Source organism: Eretmochelys imbricata, chromosome 7, assembly GCF_965152235.1.
Source record: "Eretmochelys imbricata isolate rEreImb1 chromosome 7, rEreImb1.hap1, whole genome shotgun sequence".
NCBI lineage: Eukaryota > Metazoa > Chordata > Testudines > Cheloniidae > Eretmochelys > Eretmochelys imbricata.
Genome location: NC_135578.1, coordinates 42176823 through 42203635, shown reverse-complemented (window position 1 = coordinate 42203635; position 26813 = coordinate 42176823). Strand labels below are relative to the sequence as shown.

The 26813-nt window shown below is 39.2% G+C and overlaps 1 protein-coding gene across 3 annotated transcripts in view; it reads left to right on the top strand.

Moving 5' to 3' along the window:
- Nucleotides 1–26813, top strand: part of PRKCD (protein kinase C delta) — a 128664-nt gene that overhangs the window by 83570 nt on the left and 18281 nt on the right. For all 3 annotated transcript variants that reach the window (XM_077823017.1, XM_077823014.1, XM_077823016.1), the window contains exons 3-8: nt 125–324; nt 7090–7150; nt 22331–22487; nt 23135–23166; nt 24041–24126; nt 26151–26280. In XM_077823017.1, coding sequence (XP_077679143.1) covers nt 125–324; nt 7090–7150; nt 22331–22487; nt 23135–23166; nt 24041–24126; nt 26151–26280 — 666 coding nt within the window. The remainder of the gene's footprint in view (nt 1–124; nt 325–7089; nt 7151–22330; nt 22488–23134; nt 23167–24040; nt 24127–26150; nt 26281–26813) is intronic.

The window sequence follows — 26813 nt, the reverse complement described above, 5'->3', positions numbered from 1 at the left end:
TCTCTCCTGCTTATGATTTCATAGTGAGGGTCATCTCAAATATTGTTGTTTTTCCATTTAAAGTCAAATCAGATATTGTCCTATGTAGAGCCATCACTTACCTCACTTTCTGTGCCGTTTTCAGAGAGGGGGAAAACTTTGGTTCAGAGGAAACCCACCATGTACCCAGAATGGAAATCTTCCTTTGATGCCCACATCTATGAAGGACGTGTCATTCAAATTGTTCTCATGAAGGCAGCAGAAGACCCACTGTCCGAGGTGACCGTAGGGGTATCAGTCTTGGCAGAGAGATGCAAGAAGGGCAACGGCAAAGCAGAGTTCTGGGTAAGTGTGAAGATGAATCCATTCAAAATCACTCATTTGTGTTTTTTGTCTTGTCTGATTTCACTCAAGCTGAACAGACATGCCATTTCACTTTTAAAATATGAGTGTTTGCTCCCTTTTGACATGCATGGCAGTCTAACTAAGACAGTTATTTTAGAATTGCTAATGATGTAAACAATGGAATATCAGTGTCCGTGAAGTTGATAGTAAAATCCTAGGCTTCAGTGTCTAAAAATAATGACCCATATCACACTCAGAATTTATCTTAAAAAGTACCACAGACTGAGTGTGATCAGCATATATGTTAATAGAGTTGGATTATCACAATTAACCTGTATATGATAAAAAGTGAAGCTAATTCTAAGTCTCTTTAATTTTGTATTTTGCTTTTCAAAAATAATGTCTACTTGTGCTGGAACAAGTTGTTTCCTTCCTTCCTGACCCCCTGCTATTCTATCATCCTTTATTGCCCTCATGTCCTGTGACATATGTGAAGAGTTCTGTTTACAAATGCAATTTTGAATGCCTTGTTTCTAAACAAAAGCTCACTGTTGCAATTCACTGTTGCAATGATTATTATTTTGTCTCTGCTATTTACATGGCAAATGATTTGTAAACTTATTAAAACTTCCCCATTAAATAAATAAATTTAAATTTTTAAAAAGTGTTTGGATTCACTGTCTCATCTTGCCCTTGAGTGAAGAGCAGCTGCGTCTTACGGGATGAGGGTCTGGTTTATCTCAAAAGGTTAAATGTTTTCTCAGTAGTCCTGTGGTCTCCATATATATTATTTTACTAAATGAGTTCTCCCATAAAACCTTAACTCAAGCATAGAAAAATAACAAAGTAGGGGAACCTTGTGTTTAAAATGGCTTCAAGTTAGGCAATATAAAATTTATCAAAACTTTCATAGTTGCTTCATGACATTTAACAAATTTCCTAAGCACAGTTCTGAGTCTGAGTTAATCATTTTGGAAATGATTCTGGGTAGACACTGAAAACCTCAAGTGACAAAAAGATGGAAACATTCAAAATTATGTTTTCAATAGAAATGGGATCAGAACCCCGGATCTGAACATCGAAAACTCTGGTGAAGTTCAGATCAGAATTCAAACTTTTCAGCCTGGGTCCATCTCTAATATTTAATATATTGATGCTTTCATTTGATTAATTTGACTTAATTGATTTTTCATTAAGTAAAATCCCAACTATGTCATATTACAAAACCGCTTCCCCTTCTACATTTTCATAGCTTCATACGTTGGAAGTGAACAAGGAAATATTTTAAATGCATTTGTGATTTCCCTTTTTTCCTCATTTACTGAGGTAGACTAGACCCTAGTCCCATAATACACAGTTTCTGTATCTCTCAAGGTCAAGATGAGTGAGCAGCATCCAACAGAATTTTTTGGTATTTTGAAGAGCTTGTTCTCATTACTTACAGCAGTGGCATATAATCCATGTTTAAAACATTAGAGGGTCTCCGCATATTAAATCAGCCGTTCAGAAATACATGCTTAATAATGCAGAGTCTATAAGCAGAGGGAAATGCTTATGCTTGCCATAATTTGGATGGGAACTCTCCATTTATATGGTTGGGGGCACCAAATTATCATACCCAGTAAGAAAGTATAGATTGCACCCAATATGCATGTAAGGGTAGAAGTGGACCTCAGAGAGCTCTACCGGAAGGCTGCTGTGTCTGATAAAACAGGAACCTGTCTCTCTCTGCCTGTGAGAGAGACAAGATACGTGAGGTAAGCTTTTATTGGCCCAACTTTTGGTGGTGGAAGGGACAAGCTTTTATGCTTCACACAGCTCTCCTTCAGGTCTGAGGAAGGTAACCAGTTCGTCTAAGCTAATTACAAAGTGGGACAGATAGTTAAGCATAAGGGGTGCACACATGCGGTAGGAGTGCACTTAAAATGAAGTGGGCAATTAAGAGTTAACAGGCAGTAGAGTGTCTTACAAATTGTGGTAAAGAGCCATAAAACCAGTGTCTTTAAGTCTGTGGTTTTTAGTTTCTAGCAGAGTTATGAATTTAAGTTCCAATGCTTGTCTTTTGAAGGTATTACGCAGGTTTCGTTTGAGGAAAGGACTGAGAGGTCAGTATGTTGCATTGTGAAAAGTGTTTGTCCATGGGTGATATTGTGTTTTTGTCTTTTATCATTTCTCTGTGTGAGTTTATTCAAGAGCATAGTGATTGTCCGCTTTCATACAGCTAGCTGTCATGGGGGCCTTTGATGCACTGGATGAGGTGCACCACAGGTTGCAACAGGTATGTGTGGGGCCTGTTGATCTTGAAAGATGTGCTGTGGTGTGTATTGATCATCGTAGCAGTGGAGAGATGTCTACAGGTTTTGTATCTGCTGCTCTGGCAGGCTCTCGTGCCACTTTTAATTAGTGTGTCCTGTTCTGCCGGTAGCTTTCTTGTAATGATGACCTTGGTGAAGTTGGGGGGTTGTTTGAAGTCCAGAAGTGTGGGAAGTGGGATATGGTCCCCATCAGGTGTGGGTTGTAATTGTTTGACGTTACCCCATATGGATTCTAGTGTGGGGTGGTAGGTGACAAATAGGGGTTTGCAATCAGTGAGGTTTTTTTATTTATTGAAGCAGGTTCTCTCAGGGCATTTGGATGGTCTGTTCCATGATGTGATCTACTTCTCTGTGGAGAGAAGTGAAGGCAGTTTTAGTGTTCAGTGAAGGCAGTTTTAAGTGCATTTAATGTATCCCAGACTTCCTCTTTGGAGCAAATTCTGCAGTATCTGAGTGCCTGGCTGTAGATAACCATTTTCTTGGTGTGTCTGGGGTGGTTACTGGATCTGAGGAGGGAAGTGTGGTGATCCATGAGTTTCCTGTATATAGTCAATTATAGGGTTCCATTTTTGAAGCTGCTGTTGGTGTCCAGGATGTCAATACTAGTGTGGGAGTGTTCTAGAGTGAGTTTGATGGATGCATGGTGGTTGTTAGATTTCCATCACAACTTCATGAGGGAGCTTAGGCCATCTGTCCAGAGGATGAAGAAATCATTAATGTATCTCAGGCATATCTTTGTTTTATGGTGCATTTTTCCAGAAATTCTTCCTTGAGGTGGCCGTTGAAGAGGTTGGCAGACTGGGGAGCCATCCTAATACCCAAGGCTGTTCCCGTGGTTTGGACAAACTGTTGTTAAATGTGAAGGATGAAATGGATGAGTTTGGTGATGTTTGTTGAGAGTGGATTTCTGAGCACTGTACATTATCTTTTAGGTATTTGAGGCAGGCAGTGATACCGGCATGGTGAGGGATACTGGTGTATAGGGAGATGATATCTATGTTGGCAAGGATGGTGTTCTGGGGGAGGTTGATGGAGTTTCTGGAGGAAGTTGATAGTGTCTTGGAGGAAGCTGGCCTTTTGTGGTGAGTGGTTTGAGGATGGTTTTGTGCATCCTGATATTTCTTTAGTAAAAGTGCCATTGCGAAATATGGGTCTGCCTGGTTTCCCTTGTTTGTGTATCTTGGGACGCAAGTAGAATGTTCCTTAGGTGGATCATGGGGGATGAGATGATAGTTTTTCTGAGAGATGTTTGGGGAAGGATTTGATGGCGTCTTTAAATTCCTGTGTAAATTGTGGTGTGGGGTGGTCTTTGAGTTCTTTATAGAAGGTGGGGTCAGAGAGTGTCTGTTGGCCTCATTGGCATAGCCATCTGATTAAGGACCACAGTGGTGCCCAATTTGTGTGCTGATTAGATCACTGTGTGCTGGTTGAATTTCAGGGATGGTATAGCTGTTCTTTGAGTGGTGGAGAGATGGTGGTGAATATGATGTTCTGTTGAGGATTTCAGTCGATATTTTTTTTGTTCCTGAAGCAGTCAATGTAATGATCCAGTCTGTGCTTTCGTCCGCTGTGGGAGGGTTCTTTTTTTGTGACTATCTGTGGGGATGAGGTAGTTGTGGGGGGGGGTGTCGTCTTTGTTCTGAAAGAAGTCCTTGAGGCAGAGCCGGCAGAGGAATGTCTGTAGTTCTCCACATGTTAGTATGGTATCCAGTTTAGAAGACATTCAGTTCCTTGGAGAGTACAGATAGTTCAGTTCCAGTTCGGGGTAGTCTTGATAGATTGATGATTTCAGGGTGGAGTGTGATACCCATGTGGCAGGTCTCTGCCTTTCACAACATGTTATTCTGACGTTTAAAGCTTGCATCAAAGCAGTTAGGTTTTCCCAGAACTCAAATACTCAAGGAGGGAGCGTACCACTGGGTGTCTTTGGGGGGGGACAAACAAGTGCCAGCTTGCGCAGTGAGTTCCAGAGCCCTCCTGCCAGTGCATGGCAGGATGGCTCAGGACAGTTGGTGGAGAACAATAGTGGGGAGTGTTCTTGTTGCTGCTGTGAAGAGGAGTGAGTGGTGTGCATCGTTTCTTAGTTTGTGCAACACACTGCAGTATATGCGCTTAAAGGCAGAGGGTTGGGAAGGTGGTCTGGTTACATCCATAAGCAACAAACCATTCCCCCTTTGGGAAGCAGATGTGGTGACTTCATGGGCCCCTCTTAGCCCTTTCTGAATGCTATTTATATAGGCCCAGGGGGTTGTTACGTGTATCTGTTGGGTACAGGAAGGCCTTTTGCAGCTTCTACAAGTACGTTTCTGTAGCAAAGAGCAGGATTTGGCGCTCAGCAGATTCCAATCAGTGTGGCAACAAGTATTTTAACTGCACCCAGTAATACAGGCACAGCAAAATCTAAATGGTGCAACACAGGATATTTCACCACTGGCTGAGGCTTGATTGTATTGCTCCACTAATGTTCTGAAAATGGATGGTGCTGCACGCAGCGGCCTCTCCTCACCTTGCTGAAGGGGAGAGAGAGAGCCTTAACCATTAGGTTCTTCCCCAACCCAGACTGACCATCCAGAAAAACAGTAGAGGTCAGTGAAGAGCAATGAAAAGGAAAATGACATTCCTGACCATGTCTTCGTGTGTGTTTGCACTGTACTGAGCACTGTTCAGGCCCTGATATTGGTTGTGGATTTTGGACACTACCATACTATAAGTAGTAGTAAATGATAACATGGGAAACGGGGTGAGGAGAGAGAGAGAGTTATCTAGAGTGTGAGTCCAAGATGGCATGTTAATCCATTGATGCAAGATACACAGTGCTACACACCCAATATGGTAGCAATATGCACTTTAAACTTACAGAGGTATATAAGATAATGGGCCAAACAGGTTTTAGAGGACAACTTTATTAAAACATGCTTAATTCTAATTTCATTTACATATATTGCTGGGTTACAATATTAGAGGATTTGTTCACCCTTTGTATTCCAATGTAACACTTTCAAACTTTGCACAGTGACCTTGGGTTCCCTGCAGTTCTTCAGACCTGAATGTTTTGTTTTTTGGAAGTTAAAAATAAGAAAAAGGATGAATTTGAGCGCAGGTGAATGGTGCTTTATAGACAGCATTGTAGACTGAAGTCTTCTATTACCATGCAACAGGTACAGTGCAGGCAGCAGCTGTGCAAGCTTCCTCCATATTGCTTCAATCCTGACCTGAAGGGACCATATCTAGGGATGAGAAGGTAGTTCAGTCTCCACAGATCTGTCTTACGTCTGCCTGCAGAGACTGCCAACTAATAGGAGTTGCCGTGTGAATCCTTGTCCACCACTAACTTTACGTAGACCACCAAACATTCATCACATGGTACTGACTTTTGGTCATTAACAATCATCGTCTGACTTTAACCAGTGACCTAGGCATGAAAAACTCTATTCTCCCACTACATTTCCCTCTACCATCCAGCTCCCTAGTGATCCTTATGTGATGCCTGGCCCTGATATAACAGAGGAGAAAGTCAGAAATGCAATCCAGGAAATGAAGAGTGGTAAGATAGTGGGACCTGATGAAGTGATGGTGGGCTTGATGAAAGTCTTGGGCAAGAGAGAGAGAAAATAGATTGGTTAAAATCATATGGCAAGACAAGAGAATTCCTGAAGACAGGTGCCAGGTTATGCTGGTCCTAATACATAAGAAGGGAAGCATCCATGAACATAGAAACTATTGATGGATAAAGCTGTTGTTGTATGGGATGAAGATACTAGAAGGTATCCTGGACGCGAGGGATAGGAGAATGATGGAACCCCTCAGTGAACAAAAGAAGTTCAGCTTTAGGAAAGGATGAGGTACCATCTTTGTAATTCAGCAAGGGATAGAAAAGCAGTTAGAGTACCAACAGGATGTACTTTTATTGACCCAGAAGAATGCTCACACCAGCCTTAGGTTTAATAACTATGGTGCATGCTCTGTATAGATGACTTAAAAGAGTGATCTGAACATGTTTTGGAAAAACAAGTCTCTGAAGTTTGTCACACTGCACCAGGGGTTGTCCCTAACTCCTCTGCTGCTTATCGTATTGGTGGCCTATGTCAGCAGGAAGATCAGTGTAAATCAAAATTAAGAAAATAAAAAAGTAACCACTCAGTCAGTTGTCTTGATTACAGCAGAAACAAAATAAAAAAACTCAACACTTTGACCGTATTGCATGGTCTGGCTGACACTGGTTCATCAAAGCAATGAAAGAGGCAAGAAGAGATAAAAAGAAATAAAGTTGTCATTGTCACTGCAATGAAATACAAGGGGTATGGAGAAATATCCCTGTTTCCAAAGTCATTATCCTGTAATTTTACTTAAATGACACTTTCTAATTCTATTGAAAAATGTCAATTAAACTAAATCACTGCAATTATCTTATCAACCCAATAATTCACTGTTGGTATCTTTCCTCTCACAGCTTGACTTACAACCTCAAGGGAAGGTATTGATGGCTGTGCAATATCTTCTAGAAGATGCAGGTAAAGTAAACTTTTTATTTTTGTCAAGTACCAACATTTGTAACATTTTTCTTATATTTTGTTTTCTACGAATGAAATTACATTGTGGAAAGTACATTCTTCCAGAAAAATTGTACTCTGTGGAATTTTCTAATGTATGAAGTCATGCCTTTGTAATTCCATCACTTTATGCAAAACCAGTCTTGGGTGCATATCTAATGTATCTATCTCAGATACTTATATAGCCTCCACTGCTGTAGCATTTAAGCACCTCACAGTCTTTAATGTATCTTGGCTGACAACATCCCTGTGAGGTAAGGAAGTGCTGTTCTCTCCATTTTATAGTCAGGGAATTGAAGTACAGAGAGGTTAAGTGACTTGTCCACAGTCACACAGGAAGTTTGTGGTGGAACAAGGAATTGGACACGCATCTTCCGAGTCCCAGGCTAGTGTCCTAACCACTGAAGCTAAAAACCGTATGACTGAATGAAATAATTAAATGTGTGTCAGCAAGTGAATAATGTCAGTGCTGTACCATTTTATTTTAAATGCTGTAAATTTTGTATATATGAGAAGGAATGAATATAGTGTATAGAGGAAAACTAGGGGTCATGGGATACAATTAAGAAAGGGGACATTTAAGCTGAATAATGGGGAAAATGTCTTGACAGCCTGTAGAATAACTTCCTAGAGGAAGTGGTAGAAACCCCATCTGAGTTTTAAACTCAGACTGAACAGTGGGCTTTTAAGTATGCTCAGGGAACAGTCCTACACTGTCAGAGAGATGAACTGAATTACTTACCACTGACAGCTCTCGTCTGTCTCTGTCTTCTATGGTTTTATACTGCGTGTCCAGTAAATTAGAAGCCATAGCACTATGACCCACTCTGTCTCCAAAATAATTGTGCCTATTCGGAAATGGCAAAAAGATTCATGTCATGGTTGGAATGAAACTCTGCTTGTTTCATTTTTACCCACACACCTAAGACTAGAAGAGTTTAATATCGTTTGCATTTCATTTCAAAATATTTGCACAACACTAATTAGGACCCTTTCACCTCCAGATCACCAGTTCATATCCAGTCTAGTTTGGAAATACTTTGCCACCTGCTGATTGTTTAATCTATACAAATTGAGCTGATGGGCTCAGCCCAGATCTGTTGCTATTAGACAAGTGTTGACATTTAAAAAATCAGTCCCTAGTTAGCAGTAACACTTGTTGGCATTTCCAACAGAGGAACAAAGAACTAAAGGGACTATAAAGACTGGGTTGAAACACATTCATGGGGGAATGATGGGGCAGGAAGACTGTACTCTTGTTACATGTGGTGTAACTATTCTATGGATAAGACATACAAGCTTCTTTCTCCAGGGCTCCCCATCTGGCAGTTCTCCCTGCACTTGTGACTCTATGCACTCCCCGCTCGTGGCCCCATAAAGTCCAAATATCTTTTCATCAACTTCCTCCTGGAACTGGAATCTGGACTGGCGGGTGGGTGGTATCTCCACAAGGGTTGGGTCTTTTTCTGGTCTCTCAACAATGCATTCATTCAGCCAGAGTTCTTCTAGGCAGCATTCACTGACTTCTTGGACTGTTCATATAAATGGGGATTGCCTAGAGTTCTCCATCTCTGAATCCTTTGTTTCGACCCCAATACCTGCACCCTCATCCCTGTTTTTTTTCATTCTTTGTCCCCCATACTTAGTTAATTCTTGGGCTGTATAGCCCCTCCTTTACTTGAGGGATAGGACTTTTGTTCTTTGGTGGGCTCCACCTACTTACCCAAGATTCAAATAGGCTGACACCTTTGACAAGCACTACATTTGCACAGAAAAAAAAATAAAGGAAAAAAGTATTTTTAGTGGAAAAGAATCTGCTGCAGGTAATCCTTTTATATTCTAGTTATACATAAAGGATATTAAAAAAGAATGTCAAGGAAATGGGACATTAAAAACATCAAGCTAAAATGATTCTATTGTCTTGAAACTCTTCAACATGAAGTCCTATTGCACCACATGTACCATCTGTGTGAAACCTACTGTATGATTACTAAAGATAAAATGTGATGGGATATGTGTGATCACAGAGTTCTCGTTTGGACATGCCATTAATGATTGTTCTCTTAAGTAACAAAACTTGGTAAAGCAACAAAATTTGTGTGACTCTGAAGACTTATTAATAGAAATCTCTCTTTAAAATCTGAATGTTTTAAATATAGTGGTTAGCACTATTCCAGTCTGGGTTCAAACTGGCATCAGGGAAGTGTGTTAGGAAACATTTATCTTGGTCCCCACACACCGCTGGTTCACATGCAAGATTGCTGCAGATTAGAGTTAGTACTATGACAGCATATGTATTGACAAACACAGGGATAATGCATAGAAATCTGATTGTCAAAAGCTTGCAAAGTTCTGGGCTGAGAGTGAGCAAAGTGAACTTTTCTAAATATGTTATGATGGTTCATTTAACAAGATTGAGGCCTGCCTTTGTCTCACTAAGGAGTACGAAATATAGTCATAGTTTGCACTGAAAATACCGTAGAATTTTGCAAATTATCACACACAAGCCTATAGTCTTTTCTCAAAGATGTACTCTAGTAGCGAGGTGCTGTTATGAAAATTCTAATATACTATACAGCATGCTAGCATGCTATGAGAATTATTATAAATAATTAAAACTAAACAGCAATTATCAAAACAAATGGAGAAAATAGATGTAATATCCTTGTGCTTTTTTGCCTACTTCTTTGTTAAATCATAAGTCTCTCAGTTGTTGTGAATTCGTGAAATCATCCTATAATTAACAATGAGAGAGTGTTAATCTATAGTGTTGTTAAACCTTTGGATAAAGTCAGTATCCAAGGCAGTTTGCTCTTCAGTCTCGTCAATCTAAATGTAAATTCTAAAGCTTTCTTTCTCTTTTTGTCCGTTGTTTTGTGATCAGGCAAGTTTGGCAGTTTCAGTAAAACAAAAAAGAAGATATTTGGAATGGCCATTTTGTGTGTTATATCCAGGGAGTGTTACATGTTTTTCAGCATTAATCTTGCCTTTATTATTGCTGACATGACTTCTAACTGAGAAATTTAAAAAGGAACAATAGAAAACTAGGGAGAGCAGAGTGCTAATGTTCTTATGCTATAGGGGAAAGGCTTGTAGGGGGAAACTGATTTTCCCTGAGGCTTTCTATTTTTTCAGTTTACGCCAGAAAACTAAGGGTAAGATTTGTAAAAGTACTTAGTACTCCCCTTGCAAGACTTGTGCTCCTAAGTCACTTAGGTGTCTCCAAAAATTTCACCTTGTTTCTTATAATGTGTAGGGCTTTGTTTTTATAAGATAAATATTATTCCACTAACATAACATATGAGGTGTTTGCTTAACGACCATTAGAAATACACTTAGAAGTTGAGACCAATTAACTCCACAGGGCGGACACTGCTATGTATTAGACCTCTTCAGTATCTAAGGGTATCTCTACACTACCCGCCGCATCAGCGGGCAGCAATTTATCACATCTAGTCTAGACACGATAAATCGATCCCCAAGTGCTCTCCCGTCCACTCATGTACTCCACTGCCGGGAGAGGTGCAGGCGGAGTCGACGGGGGAGCGGCAGCAGTCGACTTACCGCAGTGAAGGCACCATGGTAAGTCAATCTAAAACTTAGATCGATTTCCCCCCCGCTCTCCTCCCCCCGCCAGTGTAGACCAGGGCTAAGAAGGAAAATGAGGAAGCTGTTTGGAGGGAGAAGATAGAAGGCTGGAGCTCATGAGAGAACTGGCAAAGGAAGAAAAGCTGACAGTACAGTACTTTTTGGGGAGGTTTTTAGAGTCAGGTAAGAAAACCGTAAGGAGTAGAGTGGAAAGTTAGGCACCCATGATCTATATATCACTGAAAGTTGAAATGTTTAAATCTAGGACGAACTACTACGATCATTGTCTGTCCTGCTGCTCATGCCGTAGGCTGTTTGACCAGTTTGAGAGTGCTGGCAAAAAACAGCATCTTATTTTGGATGCTTCCCTGGCTATAAGTATATGCCCAGAATGGGAACAGCTTTTATAAAGATAAGAAAAATCATGTGAAATTAATAATTATTGACCATTTTAGATGTAGACCAGAAAGCCCTGAGCGGTGGTAATTGGCCTCCTGAATTATTCAGTCCCATGGTCTCCTCTCGCGAACCGTATAGTATAGGTGCAAATGCCAACTATCCCTTGTGCCCCCACATATCAAAACAACAACAAATCCCTAAAACCTCTAGTGAGACAGGAATGTATCTTAATAGGATCATCAGTTTATAGTGCTTAATTTGAACTACTGCAGAAGTTTCTTTTAAATGTTTCTCACTCATGTAAATGGAATAATACTGATGACTTGTCAACATGGAAAATTATTCCAGAATAGCTATTCCTGATTAACTTCATGTGTGGATGCTCTTAGTCTTGAATAAGAATGTCTTACTCCAAATTACTTTAATCCACATATGAAGTTAATCAGGAATAGTTAATCCACTTTCAGTTCACACCCTCCTGTATTGTGTAGGCAAACCCTAAAAAAGGATAAGATTTACTGTCAGTAAAGCAGAAGGTTGCTGTGCTCTGAAGTTACCTTGGTGCAGTGCATGAGAGTTGTTTAATACTTTTTCAGGATTGCTTCTTCAGGTACTTTTGAGGGTGTTGACTAAGAATATGCACCCTGCCAACAAGGCCAAAATTAGAATGAAAATTGCAGAACCATAATTTCAGAAAGACTCAACATTTAAATATTTGAAAGCTGAGAGCAGATGCCTTTGCACAATAAGAACTATGGCTAAATGCCCTAATAGATGGCAGGAGTTTTAATTAAAAGCAAAGCATCTAATTATCACAACTCAGAGAATTTTGTGAGGTATTTACCATCTAGCCAGAGTATGTTTCTAAAAAGCTAAATATTGTTTTTCCTGATGAGTTTAACTCCGTGTCACAACAGAAAATCAGAGGTTCTAGTTATTGATAACTAAAAAAGAGTAGATACATAAAGACATCACATAAGGGGTTTAGGTGTTCTACATAGGCAATGTTTTGTTCTAACCAACATTAATACAGTGCTACAATAATCTATGCTACTTTTTATAAAAAGGTGTATATGCCCATTGGGTGTGTTGAGAGAGGGCAACATCTCTTTGTGAGAATGCGGGGTTACATCTGGCTGCTTGATCACAAAAAATGTATATATGAACTAAGACATTCAAAATTTAAATAGGTTCGTTTTTTAAAAAAGCCTAAATACTGAGCTGAACATAGAGATCACCATGTAGGACATCTTGACTGGCCTAGATTCATATTTTAATTTTCCTGTTAGTAAAAAGCAATAGGTAGAATTCCAATTAACTGTTAAAGTGGAAAAGTTTGTTGGTGCATTTGAGGAATGTCTGCACACTGATCTTTACTTTTCATATTGGACAACAATTGGCTAACAATAAAAGCTACAGTTATCATAAAGGGGAACTGAGATTACATTTTGCTGCGTCTCTGTGCAGACAAGGTTTTGTTTTTATCTCGCAGGCTTATATATTTCCATGAAAAATCTCCTAAATGTATTTGCTGATTTTTCTAAAATATTATAAAACAAGATTATTTTAGAGCTAGTATTTCAGGTTTCTGACCGTTTATTTTAGGATATTGCTGATATTACTAATGACATTTTACCTTAATATATTACCTTGCTTTTGAGGGTTTCAAAACACTTTGCAAATGTGTATAATTATCCCCATTTTCAAGATGGGGAAAACGAGACCATGACTTGCCCAAGGCAATGCATCAAACCAGTCTACCTGAGTCCCAGTTTCTTGCTTTAATTACTAGACACACACTATTACCTCCTTGACAATACTACCTTTCCTTACTTCTGTCCGAAATGTTTGTTTATGTGGTGTTTGTGACGGGTTTAACCCCCCTTCTGGGATGCCACCTGATATACTGGGATTTCACTGAGCCTGCCTGCTCCACTAGCCTGGGCTCCCTCTCCTTTTTTTCTGAATTACGCTCTCCAGCCTCTGGCAGCACACACACACAGGTCGGGGCGCACCAGCTGTAGAATCACACAGCGTCTGCAAACAGCTGTCTATGAGAAGACTCAGCTAGAAAATCACCCAGCACTCAAGTGCAACTCTCTTCTGGAAAATACACCCAAAATAATATTGTTTTGTGCTGTAGAGAAATCTATACAACATAAGCTCATAAATTCGCCTCCTTCCTCAATGTGGAGGAAGATATGCACAACTTCTTGCTGCCCCCCTCAGTTAGAAATTGCACAAACTGGGTGTAATAATAAACAAATCAAGTTTATTAACTAGAAAAGGCAGATTTTAAGTGATTATAAGGGCTAACAAACAGAACAAAGCATATTACCAAGCAAATAAAACAAAACACACATACTAAGCTTAAGATCTTACAGAGACTGGTTTCCAGAAGTAATTTCTCACCCTAAATGTTGTTTTAGGCAAGTTTCAGAGTTTCTGTAGCTTAGAGTTCCAGTTATTTCTCTTTACAGACTAGACTTCTGTCTTAGTCTGAACTCAGCCCTGGCCCTTCCCTCAGCTTAGTCCCTTTGTCTCTTCAAGTACTTTCAGCAGTCTTTCTTCTTGGGCGCGAAGGCAATGAAGAAGATTCCTGTTTGCCTTATTTCCCAGCCTTAAATAAGATTTACATAAGGTGAGAATCTTTTCTTTCCCAGTGTTGACCTCCCTCCTTCTAGTAATTTTCCACTAAAAGTCCAAGATGACAGGTGACAGGTCCACTTGACCTAGTAGTGTCACAGCTAGGATCCTTCTCAGGAAGGAGAGAAATTAGTATCTTCAAAAAGTTACTGTTTCTTCCTAATGGCCCATCAAGGCTGATGACCTGTTGTCTGGTGGGTGTCTCCCAAATACACACACAGTTGTAATTGTTACATGGTCCATATTCCTAACTTTAGATACAGAAATGATAAATGCATACAAATTGGATAATCACAGTCAGTAAATTATAACCTTTCTGATGATACCTTACAAGACCCATCTTGCATAACATATATCAGTTATGCCATATTTATAACATAAGCATATTTCCATAAAGAATATGTGGTGTAACATCACAGTGTTTAATATTGAACCATCAAATATATTATTACAAAGTAGTTTCTTTGGAATAAATTGCTGTTAAAATGGTAAACAAAGAAGGCTGCCTTGAGATATTGCAGTAGCCCTTAACTCATGTTCCTTTGTTGCAGATTAGGGTCTGACAGGAAGGCTGCTAGACAATTTGGTGACAGAAGGAGGTCTCCTTCCCAATCCTTGAAGTTCCTTTCTCAAGGACTCTTTAAAACAGTGGCTACAGAGCCCTGACTTTCAGGTACCAGAACCCAAGGGCCCCAAATTGTCCCATCCTGAGAATTTTTTCTTGCCTTCCATATTACCTTTCCTTTAGAGAGAGAATGTTGCAGATGGGACTCAGGTGACTTTTTTTTCATGCAACAGAAAATGGGAATGGGGAGTAAGGCATGTGACCCCTCACAATCTATAATGTTATGTACTTTCCTCCCCCACCCTCATATTGTGTAATTGAAAATAAAGTGATGCTCCTGAAAAGCAGCTGCAGCTTAATAGTGTGCAGATGCAATACATTTTATGCCTTGCTTGACCTTGTTTATTCAAATGTAGTTAATGACCTTATCCAGTAAGAAAACCCAGCATCACAGTGCATGGTTTAAGACTGAGCCTCTCACTCTGTGTGTGAGCAGCTTGGAAGCAGTTGGAATATATTTTTTGTTTGTTTTGTTTTGTTTGTTTCTGGACTTTAAATTGCCATGCTGCTCACTTCAGCTTCTAGGAGAAAGGGTTAGTGAATTATCTTTCTTTTCAGAGTTATCACTTATATCAGAAAGCAAATGCTTCACAAGTTACTTCCAGGATATTAGCTGGTCCTGTTGGGAGGAGGGAATATGAATTGCTCAAAGATGTGTGTACGCTGCTTTAAATGTAATGTGTCGTCTTTGCATTGTGAGTAACTGAACATGAGATTTGAAGAGAGGGAGATATAATTTAGCTCATTATTTTTCATGCTAAGAAACAGATTTATAGGTGTTCTGTTAACACCATCTACATGCTGGGTAGGGTTAAATTACAATACAGTACAATCTCTGGTGCGCAAAGCACGTTTGGCATTCTTGTCTCCTTTTAAAAATAATAATAAACCATAATGATGATAAATTAAAAGTCAGAAGATGGCCCTATAATTTGTAAGATGTGAGGGAGAGCAAATGTAGCTGTGAACTAGGGGGGAGAATAATATCCCGAAGAGATGCCATATTCGGCATATTGTGATCTGTCTAGTACTAAACTGAACCTTCAGTTCTCTCCCTTAAGTAAATTGATGGTTTAGATACATGAACATAAATGGACTTCATGAAAATCATACCTCTTAAAGGTGAGATTTTTTAAAAAATAAAATAAAATATTAAATTTATTTTATTCTGTCGTAGCCACATATTACATTGTAGACAATAAGCCAGCAATGTACATTATCAGCCAAGTACCATAAACCACAAGGCAGAGGGAACTGAACTTAGTTTTCCCAGTGCACAAGAGGTAGGTAATGTATTTTCAGATGTTAGGATGGACTGGTTCTCCTTGTGCTTTACAATACGGTTCCTGTGTTTACAGAGAGCAAGAACAGTCAAGCATTTCTGTGCAGACATGTTAACTCTATGAAAACATTTAGGGTGAAATGTTGGCTCCATTGAAGTCAGTGGCAAAATTCCCTTTGAGATCAATGGGATCAGGATTTCACCCTTAGAATTCTCCTCACTTCCTACCCCGTAGCACCTTGCTATGGCAGTAGGTGGGTGGACTGGAAAGGTGAAAACTTTAATATTGCAACAGTGTTGCCTCTTGCCATTAAACCATTATTCACACGCAAACCATCATAGCTGGAAATCTTGAGTTCCTCCCTTGCCTTGCATCTGATGTAGGTGGTATGTCATGCAGAGGAGAATAGCAGGTTGGTAACCGTAGGATTTAGGGATTTCATCCTGCTCCCTTTGAAGTCCATGGAAAAACTTCTGTTAATTCTAATGGTGAGGATCAAGCCCTAAACTACTAAGCTGGTGGGGAAGACATAGCATGACGAGAAAAGGACCAGTAGCACCTCTGAAGAATGAGCATTAGCTGTAATTTTTAAAATGAGAAGTAACTTGTCTATTTACTCCTTTACTCAGTGTGATCCCATACCATTTGCGTGTTAGAAACTTGTGCTGGCTGTGGTGTTCAATACATGGACTGCAGATTTGTCCATTTTAATCTGTTCCCCCCACCCCTTGTTTAAACAGCAGTTTGCTAAAATACTGGTGTCCTTACTTTGTCTTTTTTCTAAGAGTGCTTTGGCATCATTAACTTTCACCAAAGTCCAAGACCTTCAGATCACACTCAAAGGTAGATATAAGTGCAGTGTTCCTGTGATACTATGCTGCAGTATGTGAGTCGAAGCAATGGGATGTCAGCTCAATTCTTGGTGTGGAGTTTATTTCATTTATTTACTTACAACTCACACACACAAGAAGAATGTGACATCTAGAGGGCAAGGTGCCCTGGCAGTCTAAGAAAACAGCTATTACAACTAACTCATTCAGTTACCCTTGCAATGGAAGTGCAGCAACTTCTAAATATATAAGTCCTGTTAAAAGGTTCTGTGGAAAAAAGAGTAATTGATTAGTTACTCATATAAAAGGTTTTAACATAGCTGCCATGGGCTGGTGTAGATTTAGATTGAATATTATATGCCAGATCACTATAGAAAGGGTACTGCTCATGTCAGTAAACAAATGCATAATTATATTGGTATTGAAACCTAAAATATGTCATCAAAGCCAAATCCACAAGTACTCTCAGAACAAAGAAGTCGATACAGATAAAATAAACATTAAAATACATAGAATGAGAATATACATGATGGTGAAAAAGTAAATGAACAAAATATACTGTTTTAGGAACAAACATAGTAAACAAAATACAATTAAAAATAATCAAGAGTAACAGATGTATATTTAGATTTATTATTTTATTCAAATGTAGAGTTCTGGAAAGTTTTCCCTTTTAAAGTAGTTTTTGTAAGGGTAATTCATTCATGTGTGTGTAGCATGTGTGTCTGTAGAATGCATGCAGACTGTAGGGCCAGGTTGAAGAACTGCTTTCTCTGAGCTGAAAGAGCCTGTGCAAGGCAAGAAATCTAGTTTGGGGGAAATGTGTATTGCTGTGCAAAGGTTCTAGATAGATGTTTTTATTGAATTTGGCCCAGAGGGCTTTGTTAACATTCAAATGAACCAATGGCAATGCAACAGAATAGTTAAAGGGACACTGTGAACTTCAGCTTTAGTAAGTTTTAAATTGAAGGTGGTATTATTAGCATGGGGGAAAATGTGTTTGCAATATGTTCTTTTTACATTGGCAGTGCTCCTTTAACTGGTCAGCCATTTAGCACAAAACTGGATTTCACCTATCCATACAAATCCACCACTATGAAACATTCATGGCAAGCTCTCTTTTTTTTCAAATCCCACCATTTGCTTTCCCATTTCTAAGCTTTCAAAAAAAAACCCAAACCCATATTGTATACTGAATAAATTAATATCTTGAGAGCTCAGCTCTCTGTCTCTCTCTCTCTCTCTGTGAATATTGGTTTGTTAGCTTCTAGCAAAGATTTTTTTCTTGGGCATTTGGAAATGAATGAGCTGATTGGGCTGAGATAGTGCTCTTGGTATGGGGGTTATTGTCATTGTGGTTAGGTTAACTCTAGTAATATTGTTTGGGTAGCTCAATAAAATATATTCTAGAATGTTAAAAGTATGAAATACTACTTGTTTCAGTTACTGTGATTTACCTAGAAGCAAGAATAGGCACTGAAGAATTTAAATAAAAACTGTATGTTCACATAGATACAGTGCTTCTGGTGTGATTGCAGTGTCATGATTGGGGGCTGATTTTATCCCCTAGCTCAATGTATAAATGCTGGGAGGAGGTTTAAGATATATTGAAAGAGCTGGTTTGAGAAAAGGATCTGAATTTTAAGAAGAGAAAAGGAGATATTTGAATAATAAGTGATTGTTAAATATTTTTCATATTTTCTCAATATTTACTAGGTAGGAAACATTTGGAAAAGCTAAATGTAATGGTGTGTTCTGGGGCTAAAATGATTCATTACAAATCTAGATAGTAACTACAATTGTTATGGGGGATTTTCTGACACCAATCAGCAGCATAATTGTTGATTATGCAGTTGGTATGTTACCATTTCTGAGTGTGTTGAGCATGCATAACGTAAGGATCTAGTCTGTGAAAATCCTGTCAATCTCTGTTGCACTTCCCATGACTTCATGCTTTTGGGGAAGGGCAAAGTTCCCCATTCTTGTGTGTTGCCCCCCAACTATGTGGAATTCTGACTCATTTCCTCAACCTACTCCTCCCAGCCACTACTGCTATCTGAATCTCAGCCCACAAATAAAATTTTTCTTCCCATTTGACTTTACGATAGCTCCGCTTTTTGAAGTGGTTTCTGGCAATATGTACTACGAGGCATTTATATAAAGAATTGATAGGGACTATACTGTAATCTTACTCTAATTCACTTTAGATATCATTTAAAGCCGTCTTAGCTTTTCAGATGCAGTCTAGCAACAGCTGCTGTCCGAACGTCCCCATTTGCTCTGGAGCAGAGGTGACAATGTTCTTTTCAATAATAGTTTGATATATTGGTTGGTTTCGGCCAAAGTAGTGCAGATATGTAATTTAATAAGGCAGTCAGTTGTAGAAGCAGGTTGTTTTGGAATACAGATTTTGATACCATGTGCAAAGATTCTTAAGATAAAATTGGGATGTGATGGTTAAGGACAGTTACTGTTTTACTAGCTTTAAATTATGCATCCCACTGCACTGTATGCATCGACTTCTGAAGCTTAGAGGCCAGCCTAATGCTTTTCTTTGGAGTTCATTGTCCGTTTTACCTCAAGTGCAGGGAAACATATTGCGATTTTGTCCCATGTACTGATCAGCAGCTGGCTAGGAATTGTGGGCCACAGTATTAGATTGCTATAGTAACTTCAGCATGAAGAGATCTATTTCCCATTTTCATGGTGAACTCTTCTGTTAGGTTCACAGCTTGCAGGTTTTCCTGAAGCTATATTTTCATTCGACTCCCCACCGGAGAAGCTTTAATTTATTAAATGTTTTCCATCTGCATTGGGCTAAATTATAAAAATGTAGGCCTGAAAAGAGAGGCTGTTGGGGCACAATTATGCAAGAAACAGCTTTTCTCCCCCTTTGGCTATAATGCTGGTTAAATCACCCTCACAGACACGTCTGTTTTATCCATCTGATAATCCAAAATATTACTAACACTTGGCAGAATTACTATTATGTTCCTTTCTTCAGCCTATACACTTGCACACATTTTTCAGTGTGTGATTTTTCTGAAGCATTCAAAAATTTGGTGTCTGTATATATCAAAATACTGCTTGCTCAGCAGAATTAAGAAGTGGGGTAATATGGCTTGCAAGTGAAATATTGCTGTTAGTCTTTGGTTGGCTATCTCAATAAGATAAGTTGAAACAGCAAAACTGAACTATTTTTAATCTTGTTCCTGAAGCAGAGATGTGATTTACTAGATGTATCATTATCATCATCATAATTATTTAGTATTAGAGTATGAGTTCTGGAGTAAGTTCTCCTGTGGGTTAAGATCAAACATCAATAGTTTTAAGCCAATGGCTTCGAAATTTGTCAGGAAACTCTATTTGCCTTTAGCAGCACCAGCCATTGACCTCTTCTCACAGTTAATTGTCTCGTCCTCGCCTGGCCTCATAAAACTGGGTCTATCCTTTATTCGAAGATTTCGTGGATCACTGGTTCTTTCTTCCCATTCCAGTGAAACCAGAAAACCAGTTCGGGTGCTCTTAAATCCTGATGTATGATTGATTGCACGCCAAGCTTGGTTGTAGATGTGAATGCAGTTATTAGGCAGGGATACAGCACCAGGACTCAGGACAGCGACTCTCCCAAGTTCTCTCATTTGTTGATTCCTTTTTAAGTGTGATGGAGACAGCCATCTGATCTAATGGCAAAAGCAGCATCATGCTAGAGGGGAATACATACGTCACCAGTGTTTGAGAAATGTTATCATAGGTCATGGTTTGGAGTATTCATCGATTTGTTGTTTTGTCCATGCTGGCTGTAAAATTTTATTTTCCGATAGCTCTGTTTACTCCTCAATTCAGTTTCATTAAAGGTGCTGAAGGTAAATTTAGGATAACTACCACTAAGAGGCTGCATACAGTGTGTGTTCAAACAATACCTCAGAATGGAAAATAAAATTATCCCTCAGATCAGTGGGCATGTCTGAAACAGAAATCCATGGGAAAGTAGGAGATTGGGAAGGTTGTTGGATGCAGTAAGTTTGAATATTGTAGTATTGTTCTAATACATAGAATGAATATCTGAGTATTTGTTGATAAAGGGGCCAACTTGGCTCCAACTGAAGACTTTTTGGCAAAACACCCTTTGATTTCCAGGAGAACATGCTTCAAGGCAGGCCGCTAACTGCAGTGCTGTATTATCACAGTGCTGAAATCTACTTAGGCTATATCTGTACTGCAAGCGAGGGGTGCTCATACTCATGCTAGCTCTCATCAGAGCTAGTGCACTAAAAATAGAAGCATAGATGTGGTAGCATGGGCAGAAGCAACAATGGCATGGGCTAGGCATACCGAGCATGTACCCGTGGGGTTCAGGCAGCTCGCCTGTGCACCACTGCCCGTGCTACTGTGACAACACTACTATTTCTAGCATGCTAGCTCAGATGACCGCTGTCTCAAGTGTGTCTGCTTAACTAGGGAATCAGACACCTAGCTCACAGTGTAGGCGTAGCCTTAGGTGTATTAAAAAAAGAATTATTCTTACAAGGGATACGGTGCTTACCCCTTGTCTGTTCCTACCTGACTTTCTCCTCCCTCCATCACCATGGAATTCTCTACATCCCAAACTACCACCTCTCACTACTATAAACTTTTCAGCCACCTCAGACAAAGAGCAGCGGATGAGCATTTCTGAATGCATTGAATAACTGATCCGGTCTCCATAGTTGACTTTTGCTTTTCCTTAACTGGCTAGAGGGGGTCATTCTTGAGCAGCTTTTCCTTATCCCCTACTCTGAAAAAAACACATCTCCTTTTTTGGGGCTGAGTGCACTGCTATACCAGGGATTCCAGTCTTTTTTTATTTTCTCTTAAACAGTTTAAAATGTCTGTTAGGACCATCCCATTCCAATATCTTTTCTTGCCTTTACATTTTGAAAAAAAAAGTTAGTTGAATGTGAACAAGTGTCACTTAAGGGATTAATAAGAGAATTTCTTTACTTGGAATTCTGTTATCTCCTTAATGAAAATGAAAGATTAGTAATAAGGTTGCTCCAAGACCTGTATGATCCACTTATTTTAGCAACTTGGGATTTTGTGTGATACTCCTCACCAAGGTAGTGTAGGATCCTTGTCTCAAAGCTGCACCATAGGGTTGTCTCCTCTTTGGCAACTGCAGAATTATTGAAAAATATCTTATATTTATTAGAAGAGGGAATGTTGGGAGCGTCTGAGAAAGTTACTTCCTCTTATGTGTTTCTGAAGCTGCAAGGGCCCTGATTTCCTGGCCCCCACCCCACTCCTCTGTTAACTTGAAACATCAGCATGGCCTGTTCTTGGTTCAGCTTGTCTTACATCATTTCACTTTCATATCATTTAAATTATGCAGCAAGAAAATGCCACTGAATGCATTCAATAGTAGGAAAAAGTGTTTAAGGTTACTGCCTAAATAAATAAATAAATGAATAAAGCTTGACATTGACAAGAAAAGAGTAATGAACATAGACCTTCTTTTACACATAATTTTTATAATGTGTCTGGGTCTAAAACCTGATAAGGGTAATTTTGTTATTTCTCTCTCTCTGTGTGTGTGTGTGTGTGTGTGTGTGTGTGTGTGTGTGTGTGTGTGTGTGTGTGTGTGTGTGTGTGAGTGAGAGAGAGAGAGAATTAAAAAAATATATCTAAATTATAATACTAAATTATAACTTTTGGGAAAGTAGTATTGATTCATTTTCGTTACAACTTGGTATAATTTTAAAACAGTTTCTTCTTTTATTTTTCTCCCCAGATTGCAAGCAGTCAATGAGGGAAGATGAGGGGATTGTGACTATCAATAGGAGAGGAGCTATCAAGCAAGCCAAAATCCACTACATCAAAAATCATGAGTTTATTGCCACCTTCTTTGGACAGCCCACATTTTGCTCTGTCTGTAAAGACTTCGTCTGGTAAGAAGGAAACAATATATGTAAGCTCAGGTTTATTCTTGGGAGTGAAATGATTAAAAAACAACTAGCTTCAGATGTACTGAGAAATGATGGAAAATGTTGTAAATCACTCTGTAGCCCTTGATGTTACACGTCATGCATCACATTGGATGGGAACAATATATTATGTTTTGTAGTACTGTAGCACTTAGAAGCCCAACTCATACATTTTCCCCACATTATGCCATGGTAATAATTTAAGTATGGATCCTGAGCCCATACTTACTGATTGAAGTAATTGGCAAAACTTCCATCAACTTCAGTGGGAGCAAAATCTGGCCCTTAACTGGCAAAACCTTCGCAAAGGAATAAGTCTGATAATTCCCTTGGGTAAAGGCAGTGATGTTCAAACCTTTTATGGAAGGGTTGGTGGAATGATAAAAATGTTTCCTTAGAGAGAAAGAAGCAGGAATCTTTTGACATGCTTCACTGAGAAACATTTACAATAGCAGGACCTAGACTGATAGAATCAGCATAAATATTGTGATTTAAATCTTGAATCTCTGGCATGTGAAAGCAACTAAAAAAAATCTGTTTTGAACAAGACAAACATCTAGAGCTACACTTTCTACCCTTGTGACTTTCTTTTTGTATTGTTTGTTTTTCAGGGGACTTAACAAGCAGGGATACAAATGTAGACGTGAGTTGACTATATGCATTTTGTAACTATGACAAACTTCTTAATATTACTCTGTAGATAGGTATATGTCGCATTTATAATATACGGTGTAAACATTTATCATACAGAGTGCATAATCACTCTCTCAATGATACGGATGTTAATTATAAAGTGTTCGGTGCTAACATAGGGCTCTGTACTTCAGTGTCAAATGATTGACCCTTCCATCGAGCCTTGAGTAATAAGGTTAATGGGCCAAATTATCTGCTGGTGTAAATGGGTGAAATGTCATTGAAAATAACAGCTGTGCCCACTTACATCATCAAAAAATTGGGCCCAGTAATTCCATTTTGGTGTTTAGTAAATATTGGAACATATGGGAAATCTTCTAAATAGAAAAGGAAACCCTGAATAGAAAAGGAAACTCTGAAACCCTTCTAAATAGAGTTTAAGAATTGCAATTTTTCCAACCAGAAGAAACCCTTGATTCATTTCTTATGTAGTTAGTGATAGCAGTACCTTTCAGTCATAGTAGATCTTGATGTATCCTATATGGTAGCATCAGCCGATGCCAAAGTACTTTTGTTTCCAAAATTTGCAAATGTAGTAATGTTTTCTCCCCCACATACCTCAGCCTCAAATGCTGGTGGTATCACCTACAGGAGAGACTGGTGGTTCAGAAGTAAAGACATATAATCCCAAACTAGAGACAGTCATCTCCTACAGATACCTCTCTTACTTACAGAGAGGGGCACTTTCACTTGAGAAATACGGATTAACACTTGTAGATTTTAGGGAAGGCATATTTCGTATTAGACTTTTCCAAAGCGGAACACCTAATCATCTGTATCAGTTAACTGATGGGTTTATTTTGTTTTTCATTTCTCTCTTGAAGAATGCAATGCTGCTATTCATAAGAAATGTATTGATAAAATCATTGGGAGATGTACTGGTACTGCAGCCAACAGCAGAGACACAATGGTAAGAGATGAAAAAATTTCTTTACGAATGTAGGTTTCAGAGTAACATGATGGCACATATCACATTGGTGGATGTGCAGGTGAACGAGCCTCTGATAGTGTGGCTGATGGGATTAGGCCCTGTGATGGTGTGCCCTGAATAGATATGTGGGCACAGTTGGCATCGGGCTTTGTTGCAAGGATAGGTTCCTGGGTTAGTGGTTCTGTTGTGTGGTATGTGGTTGCTGGTGAGTATTTGCTTCAGGTTGGGGGGCTGTCTGTAAGCAAGGACTAGCCTGTCTCCCAAGATTTGTGAGCGTGATGGGTCGTCCTTCAGGAAAGGTTGTAGATCCTTAATAATGCATTGGAGGGGTTTTAGTTGGGGGCTGAAGGTGACGGCTAGTGGCGTTCCTTGCAACAAAGCCCGTTGCCAACTGTGCTCACATATCTATTCAGGGGACACCATCATAGGGCCTAATCACATCAGCCACACTATCAGAGGCTCGTTCACCTGCACATCCACCAATGTGATATATGCCATCATGTGCCAGCAATGTCCCTCTGCCATGTACATTGGTCAAACTGGACAGTCTCTATGTAAAAGAATAAATGGACACAAATCAGATGTCAAGAATTACAACATTCATAAACCAGTCGGAGAACACTTCAATCTCTCTGGTCACGCGATTACAGACATGAAAGTTGCGATATTACAACAAAAAAACTTCAAATCCAGACTCCAGCGAGAGACTGCTGAATTGGAATTCATTTGCAAATTGGATACTATTAACTTAGGTTACCTTGCATAATGACTTAGCCACTCCCAATCTCTATTCAAGCCTATTTTCCCTTGTTTTTTCCTACTCCCCCCCCTCCCCCCCCCCCGCCCCGAGATGTTCTTGTTAAACCCTGGATTTGTGCTGGAAATGGCCCACCTTGATTATCATACACATTGTAAGGAGAGTGATCACTCTAGATAAGCTATTACCAGCAGGAGAGTGGGGTGGGGGGAGAGAAAACCTTTTGTAGTGGTAAACACCCATTTTTTCATGCTTTGTGTGTATAAAAAGATCTTCTACACTTTCCATAGTATGCATCCGATGAAGTGAGCTGTAGCTCACGAAAGCTTATGCTCAAATAAATCGGTTAGTCTCTAAGGTGCCACAAGTCCTCCTTTTCTTTTTACGAATGTAAGATTGTAAATGTGGCAAGATCCACTTGGAAAGTACTTTGCTGCATAACAATGGCTGTTTACTGCTTCCCTTTAGATATTAGACATTCTATGGAGATGGAGCATGGGTGAAACTCTGGAGAAGGCAGAGTAGTTACAATCCCTTGACAGAAACTTTTTTTTTCCAAGTAAAGATTTAATTCTTTAAGCATTGAATAAATTATGCAGTAACAGATATGGGTTTGGGGAGGTTTAAAATACAAAACAGCTCAGATTTGTTGATCTTAAAGTTTTTGCAGCATGGCTTATCTCTTCAGGAGTTTTGAGGGTCAGGGATTTCAGGACAAGCAAGAAAGGGGGGTACATTTCCCTGCAGTTCATGCTGTGTGAAGTGTTCCTGTTGTATTATGCTGCTGGGCAATATTCTTAGTGACTAAATTTTTCACTGTTGTCAGGGCACCAAGGCCTCCACATGCAGGCATTTGGAAAACAAAATAAATACATATATCTATAACAATGGCTTCGCATCCATAATAAAATTTAAATAAATATGTGACACACAAGAGATGCTTTTGCTGAGAGGTAGACGAGTGCATTGCAATAAGTCAACTTTTGACTGAAACAATTTTAATTTGCTAGTAGGCATCTAGTTTCCCCTTGATAGACACACATTTCATCCAAACTCAGCATGTTAAGTTTCTTCAGAGATTGAACACTTAAAGTACTCAGTGTTGGATCATTTGTGAATGCTTTTTAAATGTGGTTTTTAAATTATAAACATACGTGTGTGTGTGTGTGTGTGTGTGAGAGAGAGAGAGAGAGAGCAGTCCCCTCATGTCTGAAAAAGTGATTTATTTGTGTAAATATGCCTTCAGTTTCAGAAGGAGCGCTTCAACATTGATATGCCTCATCGATTTAAAGTTTACAACTACATGAGTCCCAACTTTTGCGATCATTGCGGCAGTCTTCTCTGGGGATTAGTTAAACAAGGATTAAAGTGCGAAGGTACTCTAGGGGCTTCTATGCTATTTGAGTCTCAGCTTTTATGGAGGATGGGGAAAAGAGCATTGCCATAGCATTTTCCATGGGAAAAACTAATTTTTGGTGAAGTGTCCAAGTCTCTTGGTTGTGGATGTTCTTGAGTTTGTATGACATCTTGTGTTTCACAAAAAGCTCTCTTAAAAACAACACTTGCCTCTGTCAATTAAAGAGCATTTTGATTATTGCAGTGTTACAGAGGAGACAAGAGCAAGAAAAATTGTCTCTTTGGTACCATTAGGGACAAGTAGCCCCCAGACGCAATGCAGTTGAGTATATTTGTCATATAGTATCTGAGTACATAGTCCCAAACTGAAGATGCATTTTCTGACTATTAACTATAAATCCTTCTCTTGTCATAATTCTCCAACAAGAAAGACAAAATTTAAGGAATCAAAAGTATTATTTCTAGTTTGTAAGATAATGGGCCAAAATTGCAGCTAATTAAACAGGCATAACTCCAGATCAGGAGAGCTTTACCTCTCTATTCCTGTGGTGAT